Source organism: Gossypium hirsutum, chromosome D04 (genome assembly GCF_007990345.1).
Source record: "Gossypium hirsutum isolate 1008001.06 chromosome D04, Gossypium_hirsutum_v2.1, whole genome shotgun sequence".
NCBI lineage: Eukaryota > Viridiplantae > Streptophyta > Magnoliopsida > Malvales > Malvaceae > Gossypium > Gossypium hirsutum.
The window spans coordinates 6,636,289-6,649,226 of record NC_053440.1 but is presented as its reverse complement, the minus strand read 5'-3'; the positions used below and the strand labels follow the sequence as shown (position 1 = coordinate 6,649,226).

At 33.0% G+C, this 12,938-nt stretch overlaps 1 protein-coding gene and 1 long non-coding RNA gene across 2 annotated transcripts; one reads left to right on the top strand and one right to left on the bottom strand.

Annotated features, from left to right (window-relative positions):
* The first annotated feature begins 994 nt into the window (after positions 1–994).
* Positions 995–1,945, top strand: LOC121216276 (uncharacterized). The gene is made up of 2 exons (XR_005912382.1): positions 995–1,141; positions 1,538–1,945. It is a non-coding gene; the product is annotated as an uncharacterized lncRNA (long non-coding RNA).
* A 1,766-nt stretch (positions 1,946–3,711) lies between these two features.
* LOC121216275 (calcium-dependent protein kinase SK5) lies at positions 3,712–9,227 on the bottom strand. The gene is made up of 7 exons (XM_041091808.1): positions 8,346–9,227; positions 7,320–7,463; positions 7,052–7,204; positions 6,505–6,620; positions 4,425–4,592; positions 4,098–4,322; positions 3,712–4,004 (listed from the first exon to the last, which is right to left on the bottom strand). The coding sequence occupies exons 1-7, from the start codon at positions 8,881–8,883 to the stop codon at positions 3,855–3,857; spliced, it is 1,494 nt and encodes a 497-aa protein (XP_040947742.1). The 5' UTR covers positions 8,884–9,227; the 3' UTR covers positions 3,712–3,854.
* Positions 9,228–12,938: the final 3,711 nt, after the last annotated feature.

Below are 12,938 nucleotides of genomic sequence, written 5' to 3'. Positions count from 1 at the left end.
CTCTATTTTAAAAATTTTCTATTTTTATAATTGAGTAAAAGATGGTGTAATGTTATATTGAATGTGTGTATAAATGTAGCAAAAACAAATAACAATAATAAATACGACAATTGTATAGAAATAAGATAAACAAATAAACAAAATTTAAAAAAACAATGACATGCAAAGTATCAAATCAATAAACAAAATAAAAAAATTATGAAAACATAAATCAACAAACAAATGAACAAACAAAAAACAAAAAAAATATATAAAGGAAAGAGAGTGCATAATATATACATTGAAATTATGGGAAAAAATATAAAATTTATAAAAGGATATATATTTATATACAATACATTCATGAGAATAAAGAAAATATACATATATAGAAATTATAAAATGTGGATAGAAAGTATAATACATATATACGTATATATATATATAAGTTAATAAATATATAGATCATAAAGATAATGATTATATATATAGAAATTATAAAATATGTATAGAAAGTATTATATATATACGTACATATATATATAAGGTAATAAATATATAAATCATAAAAATAATAATTACATATATAAACTTAAAAAAAGGAAAAAGAAAATATTTTGAAATTAATTAATTCTAAAAAAGGACTAATTTTAAACTGTAATAAATAAACTAAGGCAAATTCGCAAATAATTGAAGTCTCAAGGACCATATTGAACGCGTAAAGAATGCAGAGGGGCTGGAAAGGAAATTGTCCCTTCTCCTCTAAACGACGTCATTCACATTAGGACTGAATTGAAATTGTAAATAAATTAGAGGGCAAATTTAAAAATAAAAAAACTCAATTGCAAAAATGTTAAAAGGCGGAGGGGCTAAAAGCGCAATTTATCCCTCCGCTTAAAAGCACGCGGATCCTCCCCTGGTCGGGTCACACGCGCGGGTCATGGAGTGATACGGCGCATTTTGCTATTATTATTAAAAATAAAAGATTTTCTAAAAACATTTCATTTCTTTTTTTTTAAAGAATAGAAAGCAGAGGGGGAAACTCTCTGCTAGGGTTTTCTTTAACCCAAACTCCCTAGCCGCCACAACCAGGTCGGCAAACCCGAATCTCCCCTCCAGTTCCGATTTGGCAGCAAACAGGGTTTCGTCTTCCTCCACGCAAGTAAGTATATTCCCCTCTTTTACTCTTTTTTGTTTTGCCAAGGAGAAAATAATAATAATAATAAAATAAAAAAATAAAAGAACACAGTAGAGAAACGCAGAGAAAAAGAAAAAAAATGGTAAATCACCTTCTTTTTTTTAAACTGTTAATCATTTTTTTCTTTATCGATTTTTTTCAAAATCCGATCCCCCAATAATGTATCCTCAATGGCTTTATATAGCCATAATAAAAAATATAGAAATAAAATCTTGTTTACATTGATTTGATTCTCAGTCTTTTGATTTCTTTCCATTACATTGATTTGATTCTCAATCTTTTGATTTCTTTCCATTACATTGATTTGATTCTCAATCCTTTGATTTCTTATTACTGTTTTGCTTCCTTTTTTGTGTGCAGATGAAGATTCGGGGAGGCGGCTAGTGCGAAGATCCTGGTTGCGGCGCAAGTTCATCCTAGAAACCCTAGGGTTTTTGATTGTTTGGGCCACTGGATTTGGGGTTTAGTTTTGGGCCTCTATTTGATTTGGGCCACATAGGCCCGTTTGTAATTTGGGCCCTTTTGACCTGGGCACAAATAGGGTATTACACCTTTTTATTGTTAATATTATTATGTTCAAATTTTAGTAATACTAATAGTATTACTAAATTGACATTAGAATAATGAATTATTAGCATTTTATGTGATAATAACAAAAGTAATATTAATTAATATGATGATATATTAATGAGAAATTATTTAATTTGGTCATATTTTTTATAACATAATATATTATAAAGTAATAAAACTATAAATCTGTACAATCATTGAATATAATTTGAGAATTTGTTGATTGAGTCTTACATTAATTGGTATGGGCATTGTTGCCAATACAGGAGGACGTAGATTCGAGTGTGCTGAAGCACATTATTCTCTTATTGGGCTATGGTTAATTCTAAACACGATGTTAAAAAGGAACATATATGATCATAATCTATAATGTGATTATTCAAAAAAATTAATAATTAAAAAAATCAATTTTTTAACTAAAAATAATTTATTTTATTTTAAATATTATAATAATCAATAGTTTTTAAATCATTTTTTATAATTAATAAAAATTAAATGTGTGAGATTACTAATATATATATAAAGATAATATCAATATTTGGTAATGAAATTTATAACGTATTAATTAATTTATTTTTTTGGAATAAATATGTAAATATGAATGATTGATGCCCACGTGAACTTAGTAAAAAACTAGGATACAGTTGGCACGCCAATAGGGTCATATATGCACTTATGTACGGGATAATTGATGATATGGAGATTATAATAGGTTATTTTGGGATTCAACATTTGTTGTGGATCATCGAGTATTCATTGTTTTACAGAGACTTTGGTGTGGTGGAGGGATGTATTCGAATATCTTTAAAGATTTGATACCTACAGGCTTCGCACTTCAGTGCCTTGGTGTGGTGTAGTTTATGCTCGTAAGAGCTATCTTGGTGTAGTGTAGTTCACCTGCGTGTCCAAATCCGTTTTACTAGGGTTCTATTGAGAGAAACCTTGAAATTAAACTTTGAAACAGAAAATTGGAAATGAATCAAATTTAATACGTTAAATAGGTACGCAACTAACATGTTTAATGCATATGAATGCTTATGATTCTTATGTTCACTTTGTTGTGACATTTAGTGCCACATGTTAGCTAAATGTATGCCTAACTTTTGATATATTACATACTCACCTATGAACAAGATAAGTGCTGTAATTTCTATTTGAATTTACTAAGCATTGAATGCTTACCTATCATTGTTTCTCCTACATGTAGATTCCCCAACTTGTGGAACTCACCAAACCGGATCAGTGCGAATAACACACTATCAACAAAAACAGTAAAATTATGTTTATTTTGAGTCCTAATATTGTAACTTGTATATAAAATCTTTATTATGCAAATGGGCATCTTTACTTGTGAATGTAAAGGTTGTATTTGTGGCTAAGGGTTAATTTGTATGTTAAGTTTGATATGTCCCCTAGTTTGTGCTTAGTTTTGACCATGTTTGATGCCATTTGGATTCATGATTTCAAGCTTGCATAATGAGTTTTGTGCCTTTTGAGCATTTGATTTCAAAGTGTGATAAGCTTAAATTGGTATGGTTTGGCATGGTATAATGAAATTATTTACCATTTTTTTAAAAAAAAGTATTTGCCCGTAATGAAATTTAAACTTAAAACTTTATAATTTTTAATATCTTAACTTTACATTTTCTTTTTAATATTTACACATAATGGGATAAAAAAAAGATGATTGAAGAAAGCTCTATTAAAAAAAATGGATGATTGAAGAAGGGTCACTTAGGCTCTCTTATGAAGCAATCACTATGAGCACATGCCCCAGTCAATACATGGTAAAATTGCACTTTGATTTATTGAAAAACTTATATTCAATTCTAACCCCTCAAAATTAAAAACAATTATAGTTTAATCCTTTAAGAAATTGTAAAATGATAAATTTATATTTTTCTATATAAAGAATTTTCTGGATTCGTTTGAATTGACACTTGCATTGCATTGCAGCCTGCAGGTGGTGTTAATTGTCCCACGTTATATCTCATTTTCATTTCTGGAACCGCACAAGTTTCTCATAAACTTGAAAATGTCAACTTATATAGTAACTACTTAATAGGAATTAGCCATTGAAAGTTTTAGCACAAAAAAAGAACTTACTTCAAACTGAACTATTCAATTCCTTAGCTCCATTTGACTTCACCCCGAACGCGTCTCCCAAATTGATCGTCCTTCTCATAGTTCTCCTCCCAATACCTCCATTGCCCTTCCTCATCATTGCTGCAAACTCCCCATAGTCTATTTGTCCATCCTGTTTATTACACAATACATTCCATTAACTGTGGACATACATACAAGCTTTTTTTTAATGTGTGGTGAAGTCGAGAAAGCAAAACAAACTAACGTTATCTTGATCGATTTCTTTGATCATCTCGTCAAGATGGACGTCGCTTAATCCAAACTCTTTGCAGGCTTGTTGAAGCTCATCAATGGTTATGTATCCACTCCCATCTTTGTCGAAAAAGGAGAAGGCACCCACCAGATTCTCTTCCCTTTCCAGTTTATTCAAGTGCACCGTGGCAGCAAGGAATTCACCGTAATCGATTGTCCCGTTGTTGTCAATGTCTGCCTGCCAAAACAACATGAAGGTTTGTCCGTTTAGCAAAGGATAAAAAGTAAGTGCAAGAGGTGTACACAAGGATTGCCAAATAACATCGATGGAATTCCTTACTGCATCCATAAGATCTTTGATCTCGGATTCCATAAGTTCAGAACCCACTCGTTTGAGGCCGTCTTTTAATTCTTCATATGTAATTGTTCCACTATTGTCGGTATCTATCATTTTAAATAACTCTTTCAGACCACCGATTTCTTCTTCCGAAAGCCTTTCTGCTATAACCTAACATTGTGTATGAAAGTTAGCAGAATATTTGCACAACACACATAATATGAGAAAGCCCGAAAACAGTGTTTTTTACAATATATTCCTAAATGATGATATGGAAGAACAAATCACAAGTAACAGAGGTTATGAATTATATAACATGGAAAATAAGAGATGCAACCAATCTTCTACTCCGAGCTGAAACCGATCAATCTAAGGCCATCAATAAATATAGGTAACTTGTAAATACTTGGTCAAAACTCGAGATGGCAATCCATGTTTGGAAAACTTCAGCAGTTATCATATAAGGGATGGAAAGGGAGAGAAAAAGGGGAAGCCTGCACTCTTTTTATTGTCTTGCTGGACTGTCCTCACTCATAAGAGCTTAGGAAAAGGTCAAGTTTCACAACATTGAAAGTACCGCCATATCAACAATATTTCACAAAGAAAATTCGCTCAACATCAACAAAACTCGCTATACCCCTATCAATCGAGGATAGACTTTTGTTCAATCCTAAATTAGAAGTTAAGGTTACACATCTAGGGAAAATGCATCAAAGACCAAAGAGGATCTCATGAATGATATCCAATGCTTTAAGAAAAAAGGTTTTACATGTTCAAGAAACCAATCATAAAAGCAATTGATTAAGAACTCTATCTTGAGAGCTTGCGACTACTAAATTCAGCAATATCATATTCGACAAGTACACAACATGAAATAAAAAATTTTAAAAATAGAACACAACAGAAACATGAGATGATGCAAAATAGTAACATAAACACGATACGTATACATGAATGCCTCAAAATCATTTTAATACAAATTACTAACATACCAAAATTTAGAAATATAAAAAATAACTTAAACATGATTACAACATGGTAAGAATACATAACACGAGATGGAAACACGAATGTGTAAAATATTAGCATGTTCTCGACCATTCTACCAAGAACCAACTCCAACACTCAGAAGTACATGAACTGCATTTCACTCATACTTCTATTAAAAAACTGTTTAGAATCATTCCACTAAGCTTCATGCAACATACTTCATAGGCCGTGGCCATGAGCATGTACACCAAGATTAAGATGTTGATTTTCAGGTCAACAAATCCTTTGAAATTTTAGAGATTAAACAATGTGCTGCTAACAGGCAAGAGAATGTAGAATCCATCCAAAACAATAAACAGTGGGTGAAAAAACAGGCTAATCCGTAAAGAACCAAACAAAACCCACACAAGGCATACACATAGGATGGGAGGGAGACCCACACATTGCAATTGCAGATGGTGGGACTTGAACCCAGGCCTTCAAGGTCTGGGAACTCAGCCTTTGCCAACAATGCAAAAACCTCATTTGCAGGATGAGAGTCTTAAACCTCTATAATTGGGATGATATCTGTCTTATATAGGAAAGATAAACAAGTCCTACAAAATTTTACATGACTTGAGAGTCCACCTTATAGTACTAGCTTAAATATATATGAGGTAGATAATATTCACTAGATTTACTTCAGCCGTTATAACTATGTCGCATTATCTCTAAAGTAAAACTAGAAAACTAGTAAGAAATTTGCTCATCACACTGATCTTCCTTGAAGCCTTTTCTATAAGTGAAACTGAGAAAGGGTTTCGACCCATCAGAACAAATAAGAAAAAAACATCAGAGAATAAATTATTTACACAGCATACAGTATTTCAAGGATGTAAACAGAAAAGTGAAGCTAACAGGAGCCAGCAAAATGCTTCAAACATAAGAAATCTGCTCATCTCACGCTGAACCAAACTAATATAGATGCAAATGAATATTTTCCAAAGAAATTGAAAAAAGAAATGTTAAAGAGAAAAACAAATAAGCTCTAGCAGTCCAAGAACATATAAGCTATCTAATTAAAAATTAAAATACATATTATGCATTTACTTACTCGCAAAGCCATCTTTTTAAGTTTGTTCATTGCTGAGAACTGCTTCAGGCGTGACAATACTGCAGAATCAAGAGGCTTATCGGGTGCAATGGTGTCATCTACAATCCATGGGTGGCCTGACAGAAATGGTTACAACCATAAGGTTGTGAGGACATCAGCAGTAAATTTCCTGACAATTCTTTGTTGTGTTTGGGACTATAAATTTGCGAAAGTGGATTCGGTTTTGATTTGAATATAGATGATGAGGATGAAGGCTCACATTACGTAAATACTAGTTAAGATGCAATACACTTATGTATTTTAGATTGCATAACAAGATGGATTTCAATTCCATATTTCATTCAGGTATTCTAAATTCACCATTAAGCAGAGATCTAGGAAGTAAATGAAATCAAAATAATCATGAAAGTCATGTTCTAATGATTCTATTACACATTTTATATTAAATTGAGATTGAAATCCCTTCTTACAAATTCAAGTTCCGAATCTCAATAATAGCCATATCTGACAAATCCATTATCCGCTTTATGCAGCAAGAGAAACTTACACAAGACTTGATGAGCAGTTAGCCTTCTCTTTGGATGGCGGTCAAGCATTTTTCTTATGAGATCCTTTGCACTATCAGAAATAGCAGGCCAAGGTTCTGAATCAAAATCTATTTTCCCTTGTAAAATCTGCCGGAAAATTCCCATTTCAGTTTCTGTAAGGAATGCAAGAATGTCGCCAATGATCAGATTTGGAAGTATAAAAAAGAATTGCTCCTCAAAACTACAAACTTTTTCTACCAGCAATTTATACACTAAAAGAATCTCTACCTGCCCAAAATGGTGGCACCCCACTCAATAATATGTACAGAATAACACCAGCACTCCACACATCTGCTTCAGGTCCATAATGCTTCCGTAAAACCTCTGGTGCAACATAGTATGGACTCCCGACAACATCAGAGAAAGATTCACCTAGAAAGATAGGGGAAAAACTATAAGTTTTTTGTAAAAGAGTGATACAACAGAACAACTTAATAAGACATGCTTGAAAGTTTATAACACTCGGAAACATTAAATAAGGCTAAGAAACACAATCCAGATCTTGAAAGTTTTTTCCACCACAACAAAAGCGCTACACAGCCATAGAATAAAAAAATATCTTGCTGTAAAATCAAACACGATATGATAAAGGGGTTTCCCTACATTTTCTGCTGCTTATCGTTGCAGTTACTGGCACCAAAACATTAAAGACAGCATATTAGTAACTTCTAGGGTTTTATGGTTCTGAAGGTCCCTGCAACACACACTATGCAGTATGCACTTTTAACCCCTATCAGCACTCATTCCTCCTTCCTTTCACCCTTTGCACACTCAAGTAATCATCAAGTACCTATGTTTGTTGCATTCCAGTTAACAGGCTTTTCCTTTTCATCATCTTAAATTTTTAGCCCATTGGCCTTCCCACCGTATGTGCATGTTGACATGTATATTGTTATACACAACAAAAGCATATAAGGCTTTCTTCCGCAGCCTACTTCTACCACCTGCAAGTAAGTCCATTTCCTCCTATCGACTATTGACACACCTTAATCCGACTAAATCCCATCTCTCATTCCCTTTCCCTCCCTCACTAACAAAAAGTGTATCAAATGATATTCCAGCTAATACTAAGCTAGGCAAATCACAGTGCTCGTATCACTGAAAATGAAATTGATGTGTTTGACTAATTCAGGACCAGGATTTCATTGCCAAAGCCCAAATCAAAAGTGAACCCTAGTTTCCCAACAAAGAGAAAACACAATATGGCATCAATGACAACCAATCAGAGAAGAAAAAAGATAGAAAAGAATAAACCTGGCTTGTAGAAAACAGACAACCCAAAATCAGTGGCCTTGAGGGTAGCATCTTCCTCAACCGTATCAAACAAGAAGTTCTCAGGCTTAAGATCTCTGTGCATGACCCCAAGAGAATGACAAGCCTCAACAACTCCAACAATGGTTTTGATCAACTTAGCAGCTTCCCTCTCACTGTAATGACCTTTCTGGACTATCCTATCAAAAAGTTCACCGCCCTCGCAAAGCTCCATCACCAAGTGCACAGATAGCTGATCCTCGTAGGTACCCCTGATCCTCACCACATGTGGGTGCTCGGATAAGTGGTGCATTATCTGGATTTCTCTCCAAACATCATCGTAGTCCTCTTGACAAATCAGCTTCCGCTTTGGGATTGACTTGCAGGCGAAGTGCTGCCCCGTTGGTTTGTGGGTACAGAGGTATGTAGTCCCAAACTGACCTTGCCCAAGTTTCTTCCCTATGCTGTAATGCTCTGTCAAGCTTGGGGTCTGGTAGGGAAGAACCATTGTGGGTTTCGTCCCTGAGCTTGTTCTACTCATTTCCTTTTCCTTTTCCTTTTTTCTACTTTTCTTACTGTAAATTTTCAAACTTTGAGTGAGTAGAGAAGAAGATTGATTTTTTTCCCTTTCTTTTTTCAGTTTCAATGCCAATATCACATCATACTCAATCAATCGTATACTCTTATAATGTAAGGATTGAACGGGTACTGCGATACTCAAAAAAATAAAAATAAAAATCAAGATAGACCCAAGACCTTGACGATAAAAGGGCAAAGCTTTACCCAAAGGAGGGGCCAATCACTATTAGCATTAAAAAAGTAAGGCCAAAAAAGTCTTCACTAATTACCATACATGGCCATCATCAGTATAAGCTTTACCCATTTTGCATGTCAGTCCCTGTCAGCAGCTGATGTCTTATTAACCATTTTTCTTACATTTAATTTTGTTTATTGGTTCTTCAAGACAAGATCTGTGTGCTGTGTTGGATTCCCCGTTACTCTTGTCATTCCTTTTTCCTTTTGTTTACTATTGAAATTCCTATGTGCTACCCGCTCTCTTCAACCATAAAATTATTGAACAAATATTTCTTTTCTGATTTTGAGTTTCGTGCATAAATATTATATTCTAATTCGTCATTTTGATTTATGTTTTTCACGTGCGAGTGTTGTTTATAATTCACAAAAATAAAGGTAAATTGTACAATTTGTCATCTAATTTTTATAACTTTCTAGTTTTCGCTAGAGGTACTCATGGGCTGGGCGGCCCGGCCCGGCCCGATGATCCGCTCGAAATATGGAAGGGTTTGGGTAAAAATATAGGCCCGAAATATGGGTTTGGGCAAAAAATGAGGCCCGTTTAGAAAACTAGCCGGGCCTCGGGCACAACTTTTTTAGCCCGGGCCCGGCCCGGCCCGACCTGATATAATAAATATATTTATTTTTTAATTTTAAAATACTTTTTTTAATTTTTAAAATAATTTTTTGGTATTTATTAAAAACTGGGCCGGGCCGAGTCGGGCCCGGGCTTATGATTTTTTCTCGGGCCGAGCCTGGGCAAATTTTCAGGCCCATATTTCGGGCCGGGCCCGGGCCTAGGACCCGGGCCAAAATTTTTTATGAGCCCGTCCCGGCCCGGCCCATGAGCACCTCTAGTTTTCGCATTAACAAATTTGTAATTTTGCAGCTGCTGGGGAATAGTGCGCGATGAGACTGAAGTTTAAGGTTTTTGGATAAAATCGATATATAGAAAAGTGTTTGATTTTCGATGTAGAAATTTGGGACATCTTAGAGTGAGTTTAGATATGCAGTGCGTTTACCTGCGGTTAGTGTAAAAACAGCGGTGGCAGTAAGATTAGATACTGTAGCGATACTGTAGCGTGAGAGAAAAAGTAAGCTAAACGTACTGCACCGCACCCAATCGTCCATCCAAACCCACCCTTAGAGGGTTTCAAGCTCATTTAACGTGGCGGTTACGATAAGGTGATAATCTAATTAGATAGCCTAGAAGTTGTGAAAGTCTTACAATGAAATTTTTTAACTCATCGAACTTCGCATTGATTAGACGAATACAATACATTTTGTCACAGGTTTTTGTGTTACATTCCTAGAGGCACAACCAGGTTACAGATTGTTTAGCAAAATTGGCTTTGGTCAAGAAAGAAGACTTGCAAATTTTTTATTCACCCCAAATGAGATTTTAGCTTTTATTGAATCAGACAAACTTAGGGTTTCATTCCTTTTCAGAATAACTTTATGTAATTTAGATAGGTAATTGTTCTTTTTTCGCCAAAAAAAATGTAATATTCATCTTAGTCACTTTCGTTGTATACTTTTATCATTTTAATATTTCGTCGTTAATTTATTATATACATTCATTTTAATTATCAAATTTAATAAATTTTTATTTCGATCATCAAAATAAGTGTAAGTAATAACAAATTAAAATTTAAAAAATTAGATTTAATTGTTTATCTTTGTGTTGTTATCAATTTTGAGTCTATGTCGAGTTAACTTGTGACATAAACTCAATCAAATATAAAATATATTAAAATATTAAAATAAAACTTTATTTGAATGGTAAATTAAATGTTTTACTAATAAAATTGGTTCGGTTCAAATCCCACCATAAGATTATTTTTTGGGGGTTTTGTTTAAATGGAAATGACTTAAGTGCTATCGAATAATATAATTTATTTTAATTATAAAAAAATATTTTCATAATTCAATAACTGAATTGATGACTCAGTTGAAGGTGACACAAATCTAGTAAAACACTTAAATAATAGTGTATATATATAATATAATAATATCATATTCGGGATCCAAAAATAAAAATATTTTATATTTCATCAACTAAACGCCCTTAAGTTATTAATAATGATAATAATTGTACGAATTTAAATTCTTTTTAGATAAGATTTAAGATTTAGTCCTGTGTGGAAATTTTTTATCGTGACAAAAGAAAAAAAAGCATGTATAATGTAATAAATATATTGTGTATTTTTTAAATTAAAATAATATAAATAAATAAATTATATTTATTTTTTATATTAATATTAAATATATTTAAATTAAAATGATATTAACGGTTTTATCAAATATTTTAAATGTAACCAAACTTAATTTTTTATTGTTAATGTATACAATATAATGTTTGAAAGTCTCATTAATTTGTACTTAAATTATATTCACTTTCTCAATTATACTATATATGATAGTACATAGTTTGTGTACCTTCATGGGCGAAGCCAAAAAAAAAATTTAGGAGTGGTCGTAATTAAGTTGTATATTTGTATAATAGCTAAAATGTAATTTCGCTATTTTAATAGTTTATATAAATTATGAAGGATTAAAAGTTTTTTTTGAACAATCTCAATATAAATTATGATCGTATCTTTTTTTTTTACACAATACCTAGAACTACTCATAGCCCCTCCCTAACCCACAAATAAGAGGATAATACACTTCAGCGCACTTGAACCCATGTCCTTCTGCATTAACAATAATGCACATACCAATCGAGTTAAGACTAAATCAGTGGTAGAGCTAGGATGTTAATCTCAGGGGAAGCTAAAATTAGACATGTTACGTAACAATAAATTTAAACATATAAACAATCGTTTCAATAGAAGCAATATTCTAACATAACAATTGATTTAAGCATATAAACAATCGATTCAAAAGAAGAAGAAGCAATATTCCACCATAACAATTGATTCAAAAGAAGCAGTATTACAACATGACAATCGATTTAAACATACAAAAATTGATTAAAAAAAAGCAGTATTCACAATAGAGGTGCTCATGGGCCGGGCCGGGCCCAAGAAAAAAATTTCGGCCCGTGTCCTAGGCCCAGACCCGGCCCGAAATATGGGCTTAAAATTTTGTCCAGGCTCGACCCGGGAAAAAATTCATAAGCCTGAGCCTGGCCTAGCCCAGCCCATTTTTTAAATAAACACCAAAAAAATTTAAAAATATATTTTAAAAATAAAAAAATAAAAAAATATTTTAAAAATAAAAAATAAAAATATTTATTATATTTGGGCCGGGCCGGGCTGGGCCCGGGCCAAAAAAGTGCCGTCCGAGGCCCGGCCTGTTTTCTAAACGGGCCTCATTTTTTTGCCCAAACCCATATTTCTGGCCTATATTTTTACCCAAACCCTCCCATATTTCTGGCGAAAAGTCGGGCCAGGCCGCCCGGCCCATGAGCACCTCTAATTCACAAGCTATCATTTGACATAATTTTAAACAAAATGACCTAGGTTTTCTTTCCCCTATTCACATTGGCCGAAACTTACTATGACATTATCTAGCATTTTTGTTTCGTTTTTACACTTCTAATAAGTTAGAATTCGTCTCCTAATCATTTTCCATAAAAAATATACACATTTCACTTAATTTTATAAGCTTCCATCAATATCATTAAATGATAACTTTTAATGCACTTGATAAGATAAAAAACTATTGGTACATATATGTAAAACAAGCTTAAAAGATTCAAAGTTTATGAAAATTTTAAAGAAAAACGTACTTTATACTAAAATTTTAGAGGAAAATGATGAATATTTTTTTTCTTTTTTTGCTAGGCACGAATAT